Source organism: Octodon degus, unplaced genomic scaffold (assembly GCF_000260255.1).
Source record: "Octodon degus isolate 3935 unplaced genomic scaffold, OctDeg1.0 scaffold00225, whole genome shotgun sequence".
Lineage (NCBI taxonomy): Eukaryota > Metazoa > Chordata > Mammalia > Rodentia > Octodontidae > Octodon > Octodon degus.
Genome location: NW_004524801.1, coordinates 876,033 through 898,219, shown reverse-complemented (window position 1 = coordinate 898,219; position 22,187 = coordinate 876,033). Strand labels below are relative to the sequence as shown.

The following is a 22,187-nucleotide window of genomic DNA, read 5'->3' as shown; positions in this document are numbered from 1 at the left end:
CGTGAACGGCTCCGCGGACCCCACGCGGGGGCCGGGCCGCCCCCGAATACAGGCACCCGGGCCATGCCACCGCCGTCCCCGGGTTCGTGGCTTGTGCTGTCGCTCTACTGCCTCGCAGCCGCGGCGACCCCCCCAGGTAGGCCTAGCCAGGACCCCGAGGCCTCCGCAGAGCGCCGCTGTAGAGAGGGAGGACCTCGGGGCGCCGGCAGCGGGGTTTTCCAGCATTCCTGGGGTTCGACTTGGTGCCGATGGGGGCGGGGTCCCCGATCGCTGGAGCCCCCGGGCTGTCCCGATCGGAAGGGGTCCGTGGGGTGCCTTGTTCGGGAGGAGCCCGTGGGGCTGGCGGAGAGCGGGGAATTCCTGGCAGTGCCTTGGAAAGGAGCCGTCGCCCCTCCCCGCGCCCTGACCCCTAGGACTCTTCCCAGAAGGGCGACAGTCACAGGGCCTCCGCTGCCGAGCGTCTTCCTCCGCCCCTGAACTGTTCATCCGAGAACTGAGCGCTCCAGATTTCTTAGTATTAACAAAGTAAAGTCAGACCCAGGGCTTGGGCAAGGACAAGCTCGGTGGCCTCAAATATTACTCTGCAGGTACTGTAAACTTGACCCTGTTGCTCCCAGGGGAGCGACCTGCTTATAAAGCCTGATATTGACCACCCAGGGCCAGAGACCTCAGTCACGAGTATATGGCCAGGACCCAGTTTTTACTTTGGCCTCGATGTGAAACCCGTAGCTCCCCCAGAATCGTATGTATTGCTGGCAGGAATGCCCTGCTGCCTCTTCTGGGGGGAGCAGCTCTCAGAGCCTTGTGATCCCAGTTCTGCCGCCCCAGAGCCCCCCTTACCTGGGCTCAGACTCCTCCACTCTCACACAAATTGATGCGAGCTAAACATAAAGACTAAATCAAAAGACTTCAATGACAAAGAGCCTTCTCCCTGTGTTTGATAAGCTTTTGCTGGGGTTCTGCCAGTGTAAAGACAGTACCATTGCACTCAAACAGTCTTGGGGATATAAAAGTTCTTCCATTTGAAGGGTGTGTTAGGGTTTGGTTTTTCTATCTGCATCCTTTGGACAGGACTCTCTCCAGGTGGTGGGTGCATAGGAGCATGTGTCTTGGTTGGTTATTTTTTCTTGGAAATCATATAAATGAATTTGAATCCTGATTCTGCTACTCCCCAGCTTCACAACTTAACCCATGCACAACCCTTCCCTAGCCTTCAGGAAGGCATTTGGTTATTTCGGAGCTGTGATTGGCACACCAATGGCCTTGGTATGAGGGCTGTGGATGGGTAGCCCTGGCTTGGGGTGGCTGGTGAACTGTTTATAACTCCCACTGGGGTGAGCCCTGGTCCTCTCAGCACTCAGTGCGTGCTCAACTCTCTACGGGCTGACTTTTCGATGTGTTGCACAGGAGGATTGGTCTGTAGCCTCTATGCCTAGATACACAAATCCTTTGAAAAGTAGCACTTTGTACAAATCACTTAAGAATAAGCCATGTGAAGGGCCAGGGAGATAGCTCAGTAGAATAAGAACCTGCCTGAAAGCGTCAGGGTCCTGAGTTCAATCCCTGTTAAAAAAAAAAAAAAAAAAAAAAAAAAAAAATACAATACAAAATTGAAGTTCAATCCCTTTTTAAAAAAAAAAAAAAAAAAAAAAGAATAAGCCATTTGAAATTTTCCATGTGAAACAATTTTTCTAAAATAATCCAGAGAGGGGCTGGTGAGATGACTTAGTGGTCTAAAGCACCTACTTAGAACAAGCTAAGCTAAGCAAAGCACAGGGACTGTGGTTCAATCCCCCAGCACCACATGCCAGCCAGCCCCGCCCCCTGGTGGGCTGTGCTGGCCACACACTAAATAAATAAATAAATAAATAAACCAAAAAAAAATTTAAAAAAAAATAAAATAAAATAATCCAGAGATATCTTTAAGAGAAATTTGTTTAGTTAAAACACAAAGACTGAGCGTGGTGGCATGCACCTGTAATCCCAGTGCTTGGGTGGCTGAAAACAGGAAAATCACTATGAGTCCAGTCTACGTAGTGAGACCCTGTAGACCCTGTACTAAATACATACAAAACACACACACATTGTATAGCAAACAGCAATTTACAGTAGTCCTTCAGCATTCCACTAGTTGCTGTTCTGGGCAAGGGGAGGGGAAACAATTTTTGAAAGGAGAATTCATAATACCTACTCTTGGAGTTGTTACAAGAATAGCATACATCAAATATTGAACCTTACATACTTTGTGGCATATTTGGGTGGTAGCCATTTGCTCTAGATAGAAAACATAACCACTAGCATGAAAATATAGTGAGTCAAGTGGCTACTTTGTTACTTCATGGAGCCTTGAGGAATGAAGATGTCTTTTTGTAATCATGGTAGCTGCTGCCTCCTTTTTCAGTGGATTGTATTTGTACTTGTGCTGCAGAGTTTTCTTGCCTTTATTTGCTAAATTGAACATCCAAACTTTCTAGTGCACTTAGAGACCACTGGCAAAGACAGTCAATCTCCAACAACATAAAAACCACTGCACTTCAGGTGGTGTTCTGTTTGTCCATAATCTCTGCAATTGAAACTGTCACATAGCTGGAAATGTTTCTGGTTAACTTCATAAATGATGTAAGCTACCATTCTTAAGACAGGGTGCTAAGTACTTCATATATATTTTCTCAACCATTCTTTTGAAATAGGTAATCTCCCCATTTTACTCCCAAGAAAGCAAAGCCATTGCTTGTGGAAAGAACAAATGATCTAAGTAAATAACTTGAAGTCCAGTGTTTACTGAAGAGAGTGGCTTACTGGTTGTGGTTGAGAAATGGGGAGTATTTTCTTCTCATTTTTAGGGTACTGAGGTGAGCTTATTGTTGTTCATCATAATGCTGCCTGCACAGGTCCTGGGATGTCAAGATTAAATGATTGGACCTGCATGTTATAACCTCAGCCCTCTGGGAAGCTGAGACAGGAGGACTGCAAGTTCAAGCCCAGCCTGGGCAACTTAGTGACTTAGCAACACGTTGCCTCACAATAAAAAACAGAAAGGCATGGAAGTGTAGCTAAGGTGAAAATACCAGTTTGGAACCCAGTACAAAAATAAACTTTGTTTGGTTTTGGTCTTTTATTTATTTGATACAGGGTCTCACTGCGCAGTTTGGACTCATAGTGATCCTCCTCTCAGCCTCTGCAGCGCTGGGATTACAGATGTTCAGCCAGCACAGCATGCAATACCAGGGATCGAACTCTGGTCCTTGCACTTGCCAGGCAGGTGCTTAGACCACAGAGCTATCTCCCCAGCCCCAGTTTTTGGTGTTTTTTGAGACAGGGTTTCACTATGCAGTTCAGGCTGGACTTAAACTTACTTTGTAGCCTATGCTGGCCTCAAACTTGTATCAGTTCTCCTGCTTCAGCCTCCTAAGTGCTAGAAAAATAAATTTTTAAAAAATCAATTCAATATTAATTGAATTTTATTATATGTGTGTACTGTGTTAACCAAACCATGCTGTTCAGACCCAGGGCAGTGTATTCTTAAATCTATATGAAGTCCAAAACATCAGGGTCTAGGGTAGATCAGGTGTGGTGGGTGGGCGTAGGAAGGCTGTGCGGCTTGAGTAAGGTGCACAGGGCACAACTCACACAGGCACCGCCTTACTCATCTCTCTTGTCGATAACGATTTAGGAATCAGTGTCCCCAGGACCATGGAGAAGGAAGATGGAGTGGAGCTTTGTACCCCTCCTCAGCTTTATGGATCCCCTTGGTGCCCACCTATGGGGACTGTTTTGGTTTCCTATTACTGGCACAAGTGGCCACCAGTGTAGTGATTTAAACAATGCAGACATATTTTATTACAGTTCTGGAGGGCAGAGGTCTAATACAAGTTTCGTGGGGCAAAAGTCAAGGTTTTAGAGGCCTAGGTGGATCAGTCTCCTCATCTTTGCCAGCTTCTACAGAAAAACACTGGTGGTTATGTTGGACCTACCCAGATAGTCCAGAGTAACCTATTTTAGAGTCACCTGATTAGGAGCCTAAGTTTTATCTACAACCGTGATTTCCCTTTGCCAAGTAACGGCTTTTTCACAGGACACAAATTTCTGGGCGTGGGAGGAGGATGCATTATTCTGTCTGTGACAGCTCAGAACCATTGAATTCTGTACCCAACATGGGGAAGCCTCTTGTTGGCCACTGTAGGTAGTGTCTTGGGAACTGCTTGACACCTGCAGAAGCAGCAGTTCATTCATGAAGAATCAGGAAATGCTGACATTGTCACATCCCAAAAATGAAACTTAGTGTTTACAGTTCCATGTGTGCCCCTCACAGTCCTGCAAGAGGGAGTATTGTTTATTTGTGATGCAGTCGAGGCTCAGGTGGGACTTGGCAGAGCCTTGGGCTGATAGCCCTGTGTGAGCCTGGGTACCATACATAGTACTTCCTTTCCTGGCTGAATGTTTAGTATGCACTTACTGAAAATGTGTGATTTGAGTTTCCTGCTTTGAATTCTGGGACAGCGTGTTGTTCAACTTTTGCTTTTGCTCCTGAGTATTTCTGGTTAACTTTTCAGTCAGAGAAAGTGTGATCATTGTCATGATTTCACTCTGGAGAAAGCTCTAGGCACTCAGTCCTGCAGTGCACTTGTAAGTGGAAGACCTGGGCTCCCAGTCCAGCCAGACTAGGGAGTGGCCCCAGCACCTCTCCTCCCCCTACCCCCTAAGTGTCAGTAGTGCCACCGTTGGAGCCACAGGTGGGGAGGGGACATGACCTAGCGAGGACAGGTAATATCCTTCCTATTCGGGGATAGAAATCAGGCTGCATGGTAAGCTCTGACAGCAGTGTGTATTTAACAATGACAGTATTTCTGTAATTGATTTTTCTCATTTGTTCCTCTTCTTTTCCTCCCTACCCCCAACCCCTTTATTCTCTATTCCTTTCAAGTTTCTTTTTCCCAGCTGGCTGCTCCTCGGAACCCAAATATCCGCCTGTACAACGCTGAGCAGGTTCTCAGCTGGGAACCTTCTTCCTCAGGCAACAACACAGGACCAGTGCTCTACCGGGTGCAGTATAAATAGTAAGCAGATATTTCTGTTCTGTCCTTGCTGGGAGCTCTGGAGGAGTAGTACCCAGCCCTAGAGCCAGCTGCCAATCACCATCTATCAGAGTGTGGTGAAATCCACAGGAAGAGGTGTTTCTCTTATGCTTTTAAAATGTCCAGACATGGGCCGGCTGGATAGCTTAGCAGATTAAAGTCCCGGATTAGGCAGAGGCAGGGACCAGGATTCAATCCCTGGCATTGGATCTCTCACCCCCAGGGCACTCTGAGATAGCAATTGAGACTGGGTGTGATGGAGCACACCTGTAATCCCAGTTCTTGGGAGACTGAAAATAGGAAGATCACTACAAGTCTGATCTGTGTAGTGAGACCCTATAGACACTGTACTAAATACATTTTTAAAAAGTAAACATTAAAAAAAAAAAAAGTAAACATAAAATCTCCAAAGACAGGGCAGGCAGTATAGTTCAGTGCAATAAGCGCCTGGTTAGGCAAGTGCAGGGACTGGGTTTGATCCCCAGCATCACATGCCGCGCCTGCCCCACCCTTGGGCACTCTCAGCCAGCCACCAAGACCAGGCATGGTAGCACATGCCTATAATTCCAGCACTGGAGAGGCTGAAAACAGGGAGATCACTGTGAGTCCGAGCTGTGTAGTAAGACCCTGAACCAAATACATTAAAAAAAAAAAACCTCCAAAGACAGAGATTTCATAACCTCCCACTCCTCTTAAACAACAGGAACTGTCAGAGCGCTGCTGTCTAACCACATGACTTCCAACGATGTGGCCTCCTTCTTGAGTGAAAGTTTAGTCTCTCCCTGGTTTCAGGACAAGGGTTGACTTCCTGTCTTAGAAGGACAGGAGGCAGCTTTCAGTCTTTATCTTCAGGTTTAAAAATCTGCTCCATTTATAACCTCACAGGCCACAGTCAGCTTGATTGGGAATTTAACAGCTTAATTGAGTTAATTACAGTGAATTCTCAGTTTCTCAAGTGGTGTTCTGTTTTGACTATCATGTTATTCTACCCCACTGACTTTTATAGTTTGTTATCAGTTGACTGCAGTGAGCACATGGAAGGAATTCAGGGAAACTAAGTCCTCTGTTTACCATATAAGTACTTCAGTTGAAGAGTAGGGTAAAATTATTGGTGAAGCCATTTTATATTTAAATAAAACAAAAAGAAATGGTCATGCTTAGTGCTTATGGGAATGTGGTTATGGATAGATGCTTCAAGCTGCTTCTTAGAGGATTCATCAGCATAGTCCTTTTAGAAAGTAATTCTATACTTACTATTTACACATTTAAAGAGTTACAGAAGTGTCTGTGCTACTTCTACCCTGAGTACATCATCTAAGCCTGCCCCCCCAAAAAACACCAGAGCAATACTGTGTTCACAAAGCTATGTGTGAAAATGCATATTCATATCAATTATCAGGGGAATGGGTAATTTTTTCTTGCTGATACTAAATAATAGGTAATTTTAGGCAGCCACTAAGAAAACATAATGTGTCATCTGGCAGACGTTCCAACTATGTAAAATTTGGAATGTATTTATGGGAATAAGAGTGGAATGTAGAAAACCTACAGAAATTTGATTCCTGGGGGTGTGCAGACAGCTTCAGATTCATTTCTGAATGTGCACTATAACAGTCTGATTATCTGTTCCTCCAATAGTTATAAATTACATAAGTGGAGCATCCCTCTAGGACTGGCTACATAGTTTTCAGGGCCCTGTGCACTGAAAAGGTGGGCCCCTTATTCTGAAAATATTAAGAATTTCAAGACAACAGGCCAGGCATACAGCTCAGCAGCACAGCGTCTGCCTGGCAAGCACAAAGTTCTGAGTTTGAGTCCTTAAAAAATGAATTTCAAAATGAGAACCACAGGTACCCGAACCAAGCACAGTCTGTAACACAGCCCAGGTCACATGCCCTCAACGTTGGCTGTATGCTTGGCAGTCGGTAAAGTGGTCTCCTAGAGCAAGACATTTTTAGTAAGAGGAAGTCACAGCTGGCTTACTGGCATTCCTTAGCTTGATCAAGGAAATACATTTGCATATTGACCGATAAAATAATAGTAATTTTTAAAACTTGATTTTTTTTTTGAGATATATTTCACTATGTTGTCAGGCTAGACTCAAATTTGAATCTACCTGCCTTAGCCTCCCAAGTATCTGGGATGAGTCCTGGGCCACTGTACCTGGCTTTTGTTGATTTTTTTTTTTTTTAAAGCCCTTGGACAGCATCATATCATAGACTGGCTTGTTTCAGTTTCTTTTGCATTTGGAAAGATATTTTCTCAGGTGTAGAGGTTGGTTTAAGCAAAGAAAAGGTGGAGGGGGTTGGGGGGAGATCACTAAAAGACACGATTGAGGCTGATTTCTTTTAATTATGCGTGAAATGATGGAAGAGGGGTTTCCTTTAGTTTTGCTTTCTGATATGTTTACATGTGTGGGACTTACTAATTTTGAGGCTGATCGGACTTAAACCTTTCCTCCTGTTCCCCTCCCCCAATTATTTGCCAATATTAAAAAATCTGGAGATTTTGCTTACCAAAATAACAACAATAACAAAAACTCAGTGTCTGTTTGCTCTTGAAGACTTAGCTAAGCAGGCAGCAGGCCCCTTCACAGGCACAGCCTACCCAGACTCTGCCACAAAGTCTCAGACCTACCCTGCTCTGCATTTTTGAAACACTTTTTCCTCTTTCTTTCTTTTTTTTTTTTTCTGATTTCAATGGCAAGACATGTTTGTTTAAAAAAAAAATCTGAAACCTCAGGAAAGTAGAAAAAAATAAATAAAATTAAAATCAATTGTTCTTCTCACTAGATTTTTTCCCCCCAAATTCATGCCTTGTTTGAAAATGTGTATGTGTGTGTAAAAACAGCACAAGCTGGGGTTATGGTTTTGGGCTCTGCTTTTCTTTTTTCTCCTTTTAAAACCCACATTTTAAAGGCACATATGTTTTCATATGATTGCTAGCATAAGTGCTTTTTATTGCTCATTTGATTCTATGAAGCAGTGCATGTGGTATGTTTGACCTTTCCCCACTGCAGGGTGTAGATCGTGGGCAGCTGCCGACTGGCCTATGTCCTCATACTTGAATCATCTTGGAGGAGCGTTTCCTTTTGCTTCTAGAACAGAGATTGCTGGGTCAGAGGCAACACGTTTAGCTAACATTTTGTAAATGGCCAAGAGAGGCTGTACAGAGCTCTCGTGTGTCATAGGTGCCACTCTTGGGAACCATCTGTGAGCCACAGAGCTGACCAGGGTGCCAGTGAGCAGGGCCTGCTCTGGAGCTCACATGGCTCACAGTGCCCATGGCTGCCTGTCTCTCAAAGTACGGTGTAAGAGTAGGTTCTGCCTTGTTCTTTCTGCCTCTGAGGAGGGCGCAAGGTGCTGCTAGAGAGGTCTCCCCAGTAGCTAGGCACACAGCACGGCTGCTGGAATCACAAGGACCAGCAAAGCCTCTTCACAAGGGGCCTCGAGTCCAAAAGAACACACAGGCATAGAAAGGCCTGAGCCTGCACTGAAACACCTTGCAGAAGGATGTTTTCCATAGCACTTCCGGTCCCCACCACAGACACTTGGGTTCTTTGTCCTACATTAAGGCTGGAGCAGACCCAACAAGGACAGACCATCTCAGTGTGCAAAATAAGGAAGGGGGTGGAGGTAGACTCCACATCAGTTTTAAAGATAGAAATAGGATTCTCTTTGTTTAACACATATTTACTTGGTGCTTACTGGACACTGGGTACTGGTCCAGGTTCTTTCCTGGTGTTCACTCACTCCTTTGTCCTGATAATTCCAGGAGGCAGAAGCTAAAGTTCACCATCTTATATAGATGAGTAGACTAAGAAGCAGACATTGGCTAACCAGCATTTGAACCCTGTTGACCTGACTCCAGATTCCAACCAGTGAACACTAAAGCTGTGCTATTCATAATGAGAGTTGTTCTAACGTTTATTTTTTCTAAACTGGAGATCTGTAGTGTACAGGAGACCCTGGATTCAGAAGCTGGAGCAGGAGAAGTCCAAAATGGTTCACTGCAAGAAGCCAGAATGACTTAGACTGAGAAAATAACCTTAGACTGGCCAAGTCCAGGCACCTGGGGCTGGCTGGTGTCCTGTCCCCAAGGCTCCCTCCACCTTTCATTTAAGCAAAGTCCACAGCACCTTACCTCTTGGTAGCAATGAAGACGGGCTGTGACCTTAACAGGGCCTGCTGCCTACCTAGCTGAATCTTCAAAAGCAAATAGAAAGAAAAAAAATCTCTAGATAAGAAATACTGGTGCACAGGCATTTTCCTTTCTGCCAGTAAATGCGGAAGTAGCTCCCTCTTCCACTCTCTGAGCTCCCTGGGACTGCTGCTTTCTGTGTCAGGCAGCATTAAATGCGGATGGCCAGTGCTCCTTTTTCAGCCTATCTTCTGACAAAGATTTTCTAACACTAGTTCTGATTAAGCTGAACGACACGAACAGGAAGTATGGAGAGCTTTTTCAAAGGGAAGGGGGAATAAGAGATGGAGGGAAAGGAAGGGGTGGGAGAAAGGAATGGAGGGAGAAATGAAGACAGTAAAGCTTTTGCAGTGGGAAGAGGACCAAGAGCACAAGGGTTACAAGTTTGAGTCTCCCATGGTGAACTTAGTGACTGAGTGGGACCCTGTCTCAGAAAGTAAACATAAAGAGTCTGAATATGTCAGTGCAAAGGTCTTGGGTGCAATGCTCAGTACGACACACAAAGGAGGAGGAGGAATCTGGGGAGGAAAATGGGGTAGAGCACAAAGTAGTTCTAAGACAGGCAGGTTTGGAGGAAAGGGGAGAACAGGTTAAGAATAGTGAGTCCAGGAAGGAACCTTTGAGCTGCAATTGGCAGAGGATGTTAGCATGCCTTTATTTTTTTATTTTTTTTTTAATTTTTATTTATTTATTTGAGAGAGAGAGAGAGAGAGAGAGAGAGAGAGAGAGAGAGAGAGAGAGAGAGAGAGAGAGAGAGAGAGAGAGTGTGTGTGGCCAGCTCAGCCCACCAGGGGGCAGGGCTGGCTGGCATGTGGTGCTGGGGGATTGAACCGCGGTCCCTGATGCTTTTGCTAAGCTTGTTCTAAGTAGGTGTTTTAGACCACTGAGCCATCTCTTCAGCCCGTTAGCATGCCTTTAAAAAGCTCTGTATCTTGAAAAATAAATTACCTCTTCTGGAACACCACACACACACACACCCAACAGGAAAGGCCTGTACATTGGGGTTCCTCTCTTTTTATCTGGGCCCCAGAACTGGCTGTGTCACGCATGTGTCAGGTAATTTGCACAGAAGTCCTAGAAGTATATAGAAATGGCTTTTTAGCTCACAACTTGCTCCCTGGAGAGAAGACACAGACCAGATAGGGTTCAAAGTATACTTAGAAGCATGTGTGCTATGTGAAGGCTGGTGGCTTGGGGTCGGACAGCTATCTGTGGCTTTCTAAGCCGGAGTCACAGCCGAAGGAGCAGAGGTCCCTCGAGCTCAGGACCAGAGACTGAAGTGGGACTGGCTTCAAGCTTAGGACTTGCACTGCAACCAGGATGAGTGGCCCTGTGTTTCACAAGGTTTTCAAATGACTGCGGCAAGCCCTCTGTAGGGGCAGCTATAGAACAAAAACTCCACCACAGCAGAAAGTGTGATTGGAAGTCCCACTGTATCATTCCTCAGGCAGGCTGAGTTTGAGGCATTCAGTTGTGAAATAGAACAGGAAAAAAAGAAAAAGAAATAGAACAGGAAGAAATATTTGTAAATCATTTCTCTGATAAGGGCCTTGAGACAGATTATGTAAAGAACTCTTACAACTCAACAATGAAAAGACATAACTGAGCCAAAAAGAGACCAAGGATTTCATTACATAGTTCTCCACGGAAGGCATAAAATGGCCAATAAACAGATGAAAAGGTGTGTGCCATCGTTATCCATGTAGGAGCAGCAAACCAGACATGGGGACACACCACATGAGGCACACTAGCATGGTTATAATCAAAGAAACACAACGAGGTTGGAAAGGATATGGAGGAACTGGAACTCTCATACATTACTGGTGGGAGTGCAAAATGTAATCACTCTCGAAACCATTCTGGAAAGTCCTCAAAAAGTAAACATAGTTACCATATGATCCAGTGGCTCTGCTCCCAGATACATGCTCCAGAACTGAAAAATACATCCACACAAAAACATACATTCATAATCGGCAAGAAGATGGGAACACCTATGGCCACCAAGTGATAAACATACACAAAATGTGATCTGTCAATGTAGTGGAATATTATTTGGTCCAAAAAAAGGAATGAAGATGTGATATACACTACAAGATAAGTGGTCTTTGTCATATGGAACAGATAAAAAGCACTAGCCATAAAACACCAATCATATCATGTGACTCCACTGTAGTATATAACTCCATGGAGAATAGAGACCTGTATTGAGACAGAAAGTAGATTTGTGGTTGCCTGGGTCTTGGGGAGGGAGTTGAAGGAAAATGCGAGTCAATACCAAATTGTTTTATGGAGTGGTAAAAATATCCTAAAATCAGTCATATTTGCATATCATTGTGCATATATTAAAACTGCTGAGCTGTATAATTTAAAAGAAGTGGCTCATATGCCAGCTAGAAGGTCTTTTTATACTTGATCTTTGCCAAAAGGCCAAGAAGCAAAATTAAAGTTTTTTAAAAATTTAAAATTATATTTTAAAAAGTTACTGGGGATGCTGTCATACAGGAAGAAAGGACTTATGTGAAATGAAATCATGTTGTTTCTCCCCAGTACTAGTAGTGACTGGAATGACGTCAAGCCCAAACTGGGGAACTGCACACAGCTTACAGTGACAGAGTGCAAGTTCACCACAGCCAACCTCTCTGAGGGCTTCCCCAAGCACTTCAATGTCTCCTTGCGTGTGCGCGCCGAGCTGGGACAACATGAATCTGCCTGGGCAACCGTGCCGTGGTTTCAGCACTTTCGAAATGGTAAGAAGACATGAGATTAAGACTTCATTTACAATTTGTTTGTTTTTGTCTTCTTGAGGTGGGGTTTCACTATGCAGTTTGGGCTGGCCTCGAACTCAAAGTGATGTTCCTGCCTCAGCCTCCCAAGGCGTGGGATTACGGGTGGTATTTGTATTTTAAAAAGGAGTGGTAAAGGATAGTAATGATGATAACCTCATGGAGGGTTAGGATGATACCATTTTGTGTACTAACAATAAAAAGGTGAGAAAAAGCAATTTATGGGGCCAGGGAGATGGCTCAGTAGAATAAGCGCTTGCCTGGAAAAGTGCAAGGGCCTGAGTTCAATCCCTGATTCCACCAAAAACAAACAAAAGCAATTTATATGTTAAAGGTACATACTGAAGTATTTGCAAATGAAATGATGGGATGGCTCCAAATAATCCAGAGAGTAGGAGAGGTAAGAGCAAAATACATGGACATAAAGAATATAGGCTACAAGTTGACAATCAACGAAGTTGTATGAGTAGGTTTTGTTATGATCCTCTCTGCTTTCCATATGTTCCACATTTTCTGTAGTAAAAAGTACAAGAATAAAGGTTTGTGCTGGGAGACATCAACAGCAGAAAGAGAAATGATAGGGAAGCCCCTGCTGGCTGGTCATCTACTGTGTTTGTTTCTTTTGAAACAGGATCTCACTCTGTAGTTCAGGGTGGACTTGAGCTCACTATGTAGCCCAGGCTGACCTTGTTATCCTCCTGCTCAGCCTCCCGAGTGCTGGGATCACAAGTATACACCACCATCCTCAGCAGTGTCCATCTACTATGTATGGGTGGTGACTTGTTCTTGAGTAGAAAACCAGCATACATTTGATCTATCCAGGATCACCTAAGAAAGAGGAGCTTAAAAATGATGGTTACTGCCACTGCACAGGGGACAAGAGATTCTGACAGAATGGTACCCATGAACCAGTGGCAGCCAGCTGCCTTTCCTGTCCTCCCACCCTGAGGTGCTCAGCAGTGTTCTTGGTTGGCTCCTGGCTGGGCTGGCATTCTCTGCCCTAATTTTTAAGTTTGAAGCACAAGTGTCCTGAAATCTTGCAGACTTTCATAGTCTTTTTTTTTGGACTGGGGATTGAACCCTTCACACTAAGCTCTATTCTTGACCCTTTTTCTTATATTGAGACAGGATCTTGCTAAATTGCCCAGACTACCTTTGAACTTGCAGCTATCCTCCTGCCTCTGCCTCCCAAAGTGCTGGGACTACAGGTGTGCACCACCACACCTGGCTTTTAGCCACTTTTCATAGGGTTAGAATCAGAAGCTTTGCATTGAATGTGGTGATGCATGCCTGTAATCCCTGCACTTGGGAGGCTGAGGCGGGGGGATAACAAGGCCAGTCTGGGCTACATAGTGAGTTCAAAGTCAGCCTGTACTGCATAGCAAAACCCTGTTTCCAAAAGAAAAAATAGTAGCAGAGGAAGAGGAAGACAGCCTGTGTGAAAATTACTTTGTAGAGGGATGGGACAGTGGTTGGAGGGGGCTTTACTGTCTCATACATCTGGGTTCGTATTTCCAACACAGTCACTTACTGGCCTTATTACTCTGGGTAAGGAATAAAAAATATCAATCTGGACTTTGGCTCCTTCCTCTGTGACATGGGGGTAACTCTGTATGGTGCCTGCACAGATCCTGTATGAATACACAGAGAACATAGGAAGCTACTGCCACTGATACCCAGTGTCTCATCCCTGGGTGGCAGACTGTGCCCAGCCCCGGGGGTGAGGCTAATCAAGCAGATCGGATCCAGACTTGGCTAGTCTTCAGAAGAGTGGGCCTGTGGACACTGTCCTTTCAGCCACAGCAATGAGTCATGGCTGGTGCATCCCAGAGAGACAGGAAGCCTCAGCTGACAGCGGCTGTGAAGTGGCCATGTTACCATGCTTCAGCTGCCTTGCTGTGCCCAGTGAAGCTGGAGAATGTCTGTGAGCAGTCCAAAAGAAAGTGCTCTTTGTCACCAGCAGCCCAGCCTTGAACCTTGGACTGGCTGGCAGTGGGCCAGGGCTGGGTCCTGACTCTGCCCTTGGCCTCATCTGGGCCTGGCTCCTCCATTACTATCTAGCCCTTCTCCACACCTTCAAGCACTGGGGGAGGGTATGGAAATGGAAGAGAAAGCTATCCCCAATGTGTGAACGCCCAGCTACTCCGTGGTGGGATTCTCTCCTACTATAAGATGTGCTCTGCTCAAGGGACTTGAAGGATGCAGCTTGTACTTTGATTTTGAGATTTGGGTTTGTTTGTTTGTTTGTTTTTGATACACAACCTCCTTATGTAGTCCAGGCTGGTCTTGAACTCACTGTGTAGCCCAAGCTGGCCTCCACCTCAGAGCTGTCCAAGTGCCAGGACTGCAGGTATGAGCCACCACACCCGGCTCTGTAACCTGTACTTTGATCTAAATTCCTGGAATTAATTACACCACTACATGCTTGCTTGATAACCACCGCCACCTTTCATTTATAGAATATCATCAGTCACAGTACTTAACTGTCCTACAAATTACATGAAAACCTGTAACAGATTCACAATGGTAGCAGTTCTGTTATCATGTTCAATCTTACTGTTACAAGAAGCTAGGAGACAAACATTCTTAAAATAGTAAATATAAGCTAGGTGTAGGGGCACACGTGTAGTCCTGGGAGGATGAGGCAGGAGAATCACTTGAACCCTTCAGTTCAACAGAATCCTGGGCAACAAACTGCAACTTTGCCTCTAAATACTTGTTGCTTTGCTTTGTTTTGCTTGCTTGCTTGCTTGCTTGCTTGCTTTTTTCTTTCTTTCTTTCTTTCTTTCTTTCTTTCTTTCTTTCTTTCTTTCTTTCTCTCTTTCTTTCTCTTTCTTTCTTTCTTTCTCTTTCTCTTTCTCTTTCTCTTTCTCTTTCTCTCTTTTCTTTTCTTTTCTTTTTTCTTTTTTCTTTTGTACCTGGAATCAAACTCAAGACCTCATACTTACCAGGCAGGTCCTGTTCCTATGAGCTATACCCTTGGCCCGTCTCAAAATAAAGAAGTTATTAAACACCACTTTTACTCACTTCTGTTGGAACTTCATGATAGACGAAGGGTAATATTTTCCCCCTCTGACCCTTGCTTAACCCTCCAGCTCTGTTTCTCCAAGACTTTAGTTATAATAAAGGTGTCAAAATCACGACCTACCAGGACTAAACAAGCCCTGATGGGGAGCCATTATCTTGGCTGGAATACTATTGAAGATATGGTGGGAAGCTATGCCTTTGAGATTTGTGGAGTGCAGTGATTCTTGTGACTGGGAAGAAAACAACTTGTGTGGCGTTCCTGATATGACCTCACCTTCCTGGACTGAGCCGCCCACAGAGGTCAGAGGGCCCTGCTCTGGGCCAGGCAGAGCAGTGTCAGGACCCCACCTTCCACTTGGAGGTTTACTTCCAAGTGTGTCTCAAACCCAGAGCAGCCCTTCAAAGGCTTATGCATCAGGGTACAACCTCAGTTCCTACAAACATAAGCATATGTGTACATGCTGCATGGACTTGGTGTATACTCTGTAATGTGCAGTCACACATGTATATCTGTGTGTGTTATATACAGCTTTTCGTACTCCCATTTCAGTTACCATCGGGCCTCCAGAAAACATTGTGGTGACCCCAGGAGAAGGCTCCCTCATCATCACATTCTCTGCCCCCTTTGACACCGGCAACCCCACGGAGGTCCCTTTATTCTATTATGTCCATTACTGGGCAAAAGGTGGAACTGAACAGGCAAGTGCATTTTACTTCTTTGCTTTTATTTTCTTTGAGTTTCTGATTCAGGAAAAGAAAGAAAACTAAGGTAGGCCAGGGAGTCTCTTGGAGGCTGAGCCCAGAGCCTGTCAGAATTCCTTCCTGGGATCCCCCAGGGGAACTGATGGGCCCCTCCCTTGTGTCACCCATCCTGCTGTTGGGGTGCAGACATTGTAAGTGCATTGCCAAGGAAGCCTCTGCCACCCCTGCACTTTGGGGGAGTCTTAGTGGCTCCATATCTATTCAGACTATAGAGTTAATAAGCCTTGCAGACCACCATAGTCTTGGAATTCCATTCCACTGTAGTTAGACAGGCTCCAGAAAACACCCAGGGGACCCAGGAGATGGCTTCTCATTTTTCCACTCTCCGCTCCCTTTGATGGCCACATTTCATGGTGGCCAAGAAAAACAAGGACTGCACAGACAGTCTGCAGGGTTAAACTAAGCACCTGGTTTGAAGTCTACAAGGAGGGCATATGTGAAACTTACCCAGAGAAGACAGGGCATCGGGGGTGGGGCCCTTTAAGAGGGCCTGGCAAATGTGGAGAACTACAGGTGCCCAGAAAAACCACCCTACTGAGAGGTGTGGCAGGCAAGAAGGTTGGCAAAGGTCAAAAGGGCATGGTTACCCTGGACAGTTGGAGTCCAGCCATCTCCTGATGACAAATCCCTAGGTCATTTTGACCAAAACTATACAAGGGAGTCAGCTCAGTTCAGTTCAGGCAAGAAGCAGGTCAGGATGAAAGGGACATTATTTCCCAAAATATTCCCCCCCCAAAGAAAAATAAAAATAAAAATAATAAGTAAACAAAAAAAATCATAGAAAGCACATTATTTTAAAATTTACACATGACAATAGTATTATCTATACTCTGTGGAACTCTCTGTAGTTTCTTTTGTTTCTCTGTTTCCTTGTATCACACTGTCTTTATGAAGTGCTTTATATTATAAGTAATAAATGTAATAGTAATTTTGAGTTCCTGTTAACCAACTCAGGATATCAAGATCAGATTAATCATAAAGGACCAGGAGACAGCTCAGCAGCATAAGCACCTACCTGGCATGCCTAAGGTCCTGAGTTAAATCCCCCATACTGAAAAAACAAACAAACAAACAGATTAACCATAAAGCATAAGACATTCATCTTAAAAGAGAACATTTTACCCCAGAAATTGGGATTTGATAAATTGCTCCTATGGGGTTTCTGAGACCTGGAGGCCCTAAAGCCAGCAGCATTTTTTATTGCTTTGTTCATCAGTTTTCACAGATAAAATGTGTCCTCTGGAAGGCAGTGATTCTCAAAATAGTATCTCATTGTTCTTTGGGTGACACAGTCACTGAATTTGAGGAAGTGCGGGGAGAGCCGGAAGTGGTGTAGGCCTGCCTGGCTGCGTGATTCTCACCTGTGCTATCTCTGTAGGTTAAAGGCCCTGTCACAAGCACCTCCGTTTTGCTGAATAACTTGAAGCCATTACGAGTGTACTGTTTACGAGTCCGGGCACAACTGTCTTGGAATATTCAAAACATTGTGAATGTCGGACATTTCAGCAACACATTCTGCTCTGAAACAACAGCAGATGGTAACATACCCTCCTGGTGTCCTTTAGGAGGCAGGGAAAGAGTACTTCTAAAGTAGTGAGAACAGGAAATATTTATGAACTGACAGGTGGTGACGACAGAGAAGACTCAGAAAAGAGGGAAGGAGAAGGCACCTAACTGAGGGTATAAGGAGCGGGGCTGGGCCCTGTAGCGGGCAGGGCTGCAAGACAGCTGGCAGATGTATTGTTTTAATACAGGACCAGCGACAAGCTACAGGCTGCATATCCTTATCTGAAATGCTTGGGACCAGCTGGAGATTCCAAATCTTTTCATACTTTAGAATATTTGTTTTAAACTTGGCATAGTAGAACGTGCTGAGTTCATGGACAGCCTGGGCTACATAGGGAGAGCCTCTCTCTCAAAAAAAAAAAAAGCCAAACCAAACTAAACCACTAATATTTGTCTATATGCAACAAGATTTCTTGGGATTGGGACCTACATTTTTAAATTTTTTTTAATCTTTTTTTTTTTTTTTTTAATGAGCAGAATATATTTATTGAAGGAAAGAAAGCTCCTGGCTGAGAGAGGGACAGGAGGGTGGCCAAGCGGATTGTCCCTTTTTAATCTTTTTGACACAGGGTCTTACTATGCAGTTCAGGCTGGCCTTGCACTCACTTTGTAGCCCAGGCTGGACCTCAGCTTTCAGCCATCCTCCTGCCTCAGCCTTGAAAGTGCTGGGATTACAGGCATGTGCCAGCATGCCTGGCTGGGACCTAAATCTATACACTAAGTTCATGTATGTTTCAGATACATCTTATACCACTGATGGCTAACCTTTTAGAAAATAAGTGCCCAAAGTACAACCCAAAAGCCACTTATTTATTGCAAAGTACCAACACTGCAATTAAACCTGAATATTGAGGTTTTTGTTTAGAAAAAACCAACTCATACATTAACATCTTTTCTCTTAAAAACACAATAAGCTGGGCATGGTGACACATGTCTATATGAGGCAGGAGGATCAAGATGAGTTTGAAGCTAGCCAAGGATCCCGTCACAAATAGAAGAGGTATGTGCACATCCCCTGAGACTGCAGAAGGATACATAGTGAGACCCTGTCTCAAAAACAAAAAACACAAAACACAGTAAGACTCAGGCATAGAATCTCCACCATAGCCTGAAGGGAATTCTACATGGTGTTTTCACTGCACTTGGATCTCTGACTGACCCATCAGATGAAATTTTCTGCTTGTGGACATCATGTTGATGATCAGTAAGTTTCTAATTTTGGAACATTTCAGACCAGAAGTTTTTGAATTAGAGATGCTCAACCTGTATTAACTTAATAATAAGGCAGAGCTGGGTGTGTTAGCATAGCACACATCTGTAAGCCCAGCACTTGGAAGGCTGAAGCAGGAGGATGGCTGCAAGTTTGAGGCCAGCCTGGGCCACATAGTAAGTTGGAAGCTAGCCTGAGGTGCATAGTGAAACCCTGTCTTCAAAAAAAAAAAAAGGCCCCGGGAGATAGCTCAGCAGAATAAGCGCTTGCCTGGCAAGCGCAGGGTCCTGAGTTCAATCCTCATACTGCAAAGAAAAAAAAAATAGAGCAAGGCAGAGGGAAGGGGAAGACCACTCTTGGAATAGGAGTGCCATTTAAGCAGTGACAGGTGAAGACTGAACCAACCATTTGTATCATGGGGAGTTTGTACTCACTGTGACATCCCCTTCCAGCCTCCATCAGGCTGCAGCAGATCGTCCTGATCTCAGTGGGAACTTTTGCGCTGCTGCTGGTACTGACCGGGGGCTGTATCTTCCTGGTCCTGAAATACCAAGGGCTCATCAAGTATTGGTTTCACACTCCACCAAGGATCCCATCACAAATAGAAGAGGTATGTGCACATCCCCTGAGACTGCAGAAGGCACAAGCTCTGGAGCCCAGAGATATGAGCTAAAATGTCACAGAGTTGCCAGCTGTGAGGGCACATGTCTATACTTCCAGCACTCCAGAGGCTGAGGCAGGAGGATCACCGAGAGTTTGAGGCCAGCTTGGGCTACATAGTGAGTCCAAGCCAGCCAGCCTGGAGGGAGGGAGGGAGAAAATGTGATTCCTTGATAAGCCTGAAATACAGGGATAAGAAACAGACTCCAACGTTTGTTATCTCTAGAATAAAAAGAAGCTCCATGAAGCCCAGTTGTCAAGACAGGGGTACTGCTAGGACTGTGGTCTCTAGTCCTCTGTCAGGATGTATTTATTGAAAGTACACAGGTATTACTTAAAGTTCTGTACTAGGACCTCACAGATTCACACTGTCACAGAGCAGCAGCTGTCATCCATGAGTCTCAGACTTTACACTCTGAATATTCCCTCTCTGGGAGAACCACCAGCTGGGCTCCAGGAAGTGGTTTACTCTGAGTCACACCCAAGCATGAATCTAAAACACAAAGGCTTTTGGTCGGCTTTGCTGGGAAAGTGTGAAAAATCCCTACCAGAGGTCACCAGAGTTAGAAGAGAATGAGTCATGTTTCACTTTGACTTCTGAGGTTGCACAGAGGCACATGACTCGCTTGTGTTCTTCCTTAGCCGTCAGTGAGCCGCTCACGACTTAGCAGCCTGCAGGGTTCCAGGAGTCAGGCACTGGTTTCTCAGGAATGTGGGGAAGGGAGTGCTTGGACTGGAAGATCCATGTGCCCACAGGAGAGCCCACAGGAGTGTTCGTTCTCATATTACAAACTGTTGTCAGCTGAGGGTGTAGCTCAGTGCACAGCGTGTATCTAGCATATACCAGGCCCTGGGTTCAATCCCATCACTGCAGAAAAACAAAATTATTTCATTGGTGGACAGCATAAAGTTACACCTGAATCAAAAGTTAGAAGTGTGGTATATGAAACTGATAAGCTAATTGCAATATTGGTTTTGAACCTTTTCTAGTACTTAAAGAACCCTGCAGAGCCCATCCTAGAGGTCTTGGACAAGGACGGTTCGCCCAACGATGAGGCCTGGGACACTGTGTCCATCATTTCCTCTCCAGAAAAGGAGGGAGAAGACTTTGACCCAACGCACTGGTCCAGCCGGGGGACCTCAGAGGACGACACTGAGCAGGAAAGCCGATGACATCTGGCCCAACTTCACACAGACCACTTCCAACTCCAGCCTCAGAAGGCTGCCTTGCCAAGCGCCCTCACAGGAGACAGTTTGGGACTTTTTCTAAGGATTTTCTGAATCGCCAGGCACGGTGGCACACACCTGTGATCCCAGAACTTGGGAGGCTGAGGCAGGAAGATCACTGCAAGTTTGAGGCCAGCTTAGACTATATGGCAAGACCTGTCTAAAAAAGCAATTTTCTGAATCATACAAGTTTCTAGGATGATTGTTCAGAAATATCTCAGAAAAACTGAGGTTTCTTTTAAACACTAAAAGGCATGAAATGTCTTGTCTGCAGCATGACTACAGCACCACTGTGGTGACCTGCCCTGTTGGCTGGTCCAGGCTATCAGGAGATTAGTTGTTCTTCTGAAATGACAATGGAGTTGTCTCAGTCTGTCCCAGCTGGTCCCAAGCAGGGATTATAGGTATCATCCAGTTAAATGTGACTTACCCTGGGGTGAAATGCAGCTCTAGCCTAGCCTGCACAAGGCACACACACACACACACACACACACACACACACACACACACACACACACAGATTTTTCTGATAATTTAAGTTTTTTAAAAAGCTAAAAATAAAAGTGGGTATAGGCAACTTTTTAAAAAATCTACATGCAGTCTTTTTGCTCTACTTTGCCTTCTTTGTTTTGCATATTCTCTGCTAAGTTTTAGCTTCTTAAACTTCCTCTTTGTGCAAACTTTTGTTTTCTTAAGTAACACCCAGGAGGGCTTCAGGGGCTCCAGGGAACTCAGCAAGAACACTGTGTGTGGTGTGATTCCTTGAAGAGTGATGCAGGGCTCTCAGAAGTGGCTCTCACCCTGGGCTTATGGGGTGATTCGCACTGTGTTGCACAGAATGAGCTGATCCGTGGTAGAGTCCTGACAGTGCTGGTGTTGGGGGCTCTTTCGTTCAAACAACACATTCTTGGGCCGGGCAAACAGCCAGGGGTTCGATCCTGGGCTTGCCATGCCAATCCTGCCCCACCATGGCACGCTGAGACAGCAATTGAGACTGGGCATGGTAGTTCATGCCTCTAATCCCAGCACTGGAGAGGCTGTAAATAGGAGGATCACTATCAGTCCAATCTACACAGTGAGACCCAGAATACCCTGTAGACCCTCTCCTAAAAATAAATAAAATAAATAAACAAATATTTTTTTAAAAAAATGCTTAAAGCACATTTTAGGATGTAACATTTAGGAAAGAGATGTGTGGATGCCCCATTCCCGCACAGGGAGCAATGGCCAGGGGACATGCTTTGAGCAGAAGCCCTGCCAGCTGCCTTTTCTCAGGCAAGTGGATGAGGTGCTATCTTAGGTCAATGAAGCTTAAACGCTGGTTGGTGAAGCTGCCTTCCCTTCCTCAGCTGGGCCCCGTCTGCCTGGTGGGAAGTTGGCTCCTTTTCCTTTAGGCACTGTGCAATGGGCTGTCCAAGGTGGCAAGAGGTAAAAGGGCAGGGACATGTGTAGAACTCAGTGGTAGAGCACCTGCCTAGCATGCTCAAGGGCTGTGTCCCATCAGCAACAACAAAGAAAAAACAAGGCCAGGCCCCCTATAGTGGTGCCTGGCTTGCAAGTCTCTCTTAGGAGCACCCTGAGTTGGCACAGGATTGGAGGGAGTTAGTGCATGGGTGTGGGGAAGGTTCCCGGTGCATCATCTTGGACAGAAGAGCTGCTCTGATGAGGTATGAGAAG

General features: G+C 45.2%; 1 protein-coding gene across 1 annotated transcript; it reads left to right on the top strand.

Moving 5' to 3' along the window:
- Window positions 1–6: 6 nt before the first annotated feature.
- Window positions 7–21,488, top strand: Ifngr2 (interferon gamma receptor 2). The gene is made up of 7 exons (XM_023705595.1): window positions 7–136; window positions 4,925–5,057; window positions 11,823–12,022; window positions 15,636–15,784; window positions 17,226–17,385; window positions 19,076–19,233; window positions 20,274–21,488. Exons 1-7 carry the CDS (start codon window positions 64–66, stop codon window positions 20,454–20,456), a joined length of 1,056 nt encoding a protein of 351 aa, XP_023561363.1. The 5' UTR covers window positions 7–63; the 3' UTR covers window positions 20,457–21,488.
- The last annotated feature ends 699 nt before the right edge of the window (window positions 21,489–22,187 follow it).

What these genes read in the sequence shown, in the direction of transcription:
- Ifngr2 (XM_023705595.1), top strand. Translation starts at nt 64, where the DNA reads ATGCCACCGCCGTCCCCGGGTTCGTGGCTTGTGCTGTCGCTCTACTGC. An exon ending in TACCGGGTGCAGTATAAATA is followed by an intron (nt 5,058 to 11,822) that starts GTAAGCAGATAT and finishes GTTTCTCCCCAG; the next exon opens with TACTAGTAGTGACTGGAATG. An exon ending in CTCTGAAACAACAGCAGATG is followed by an intron (nt 17,386 to 19,075) that starts GTAACATACCCT and finishes ATCCCCTTCCAG; the next exon opens with CCTCCATCAGGCTGCAGCAG.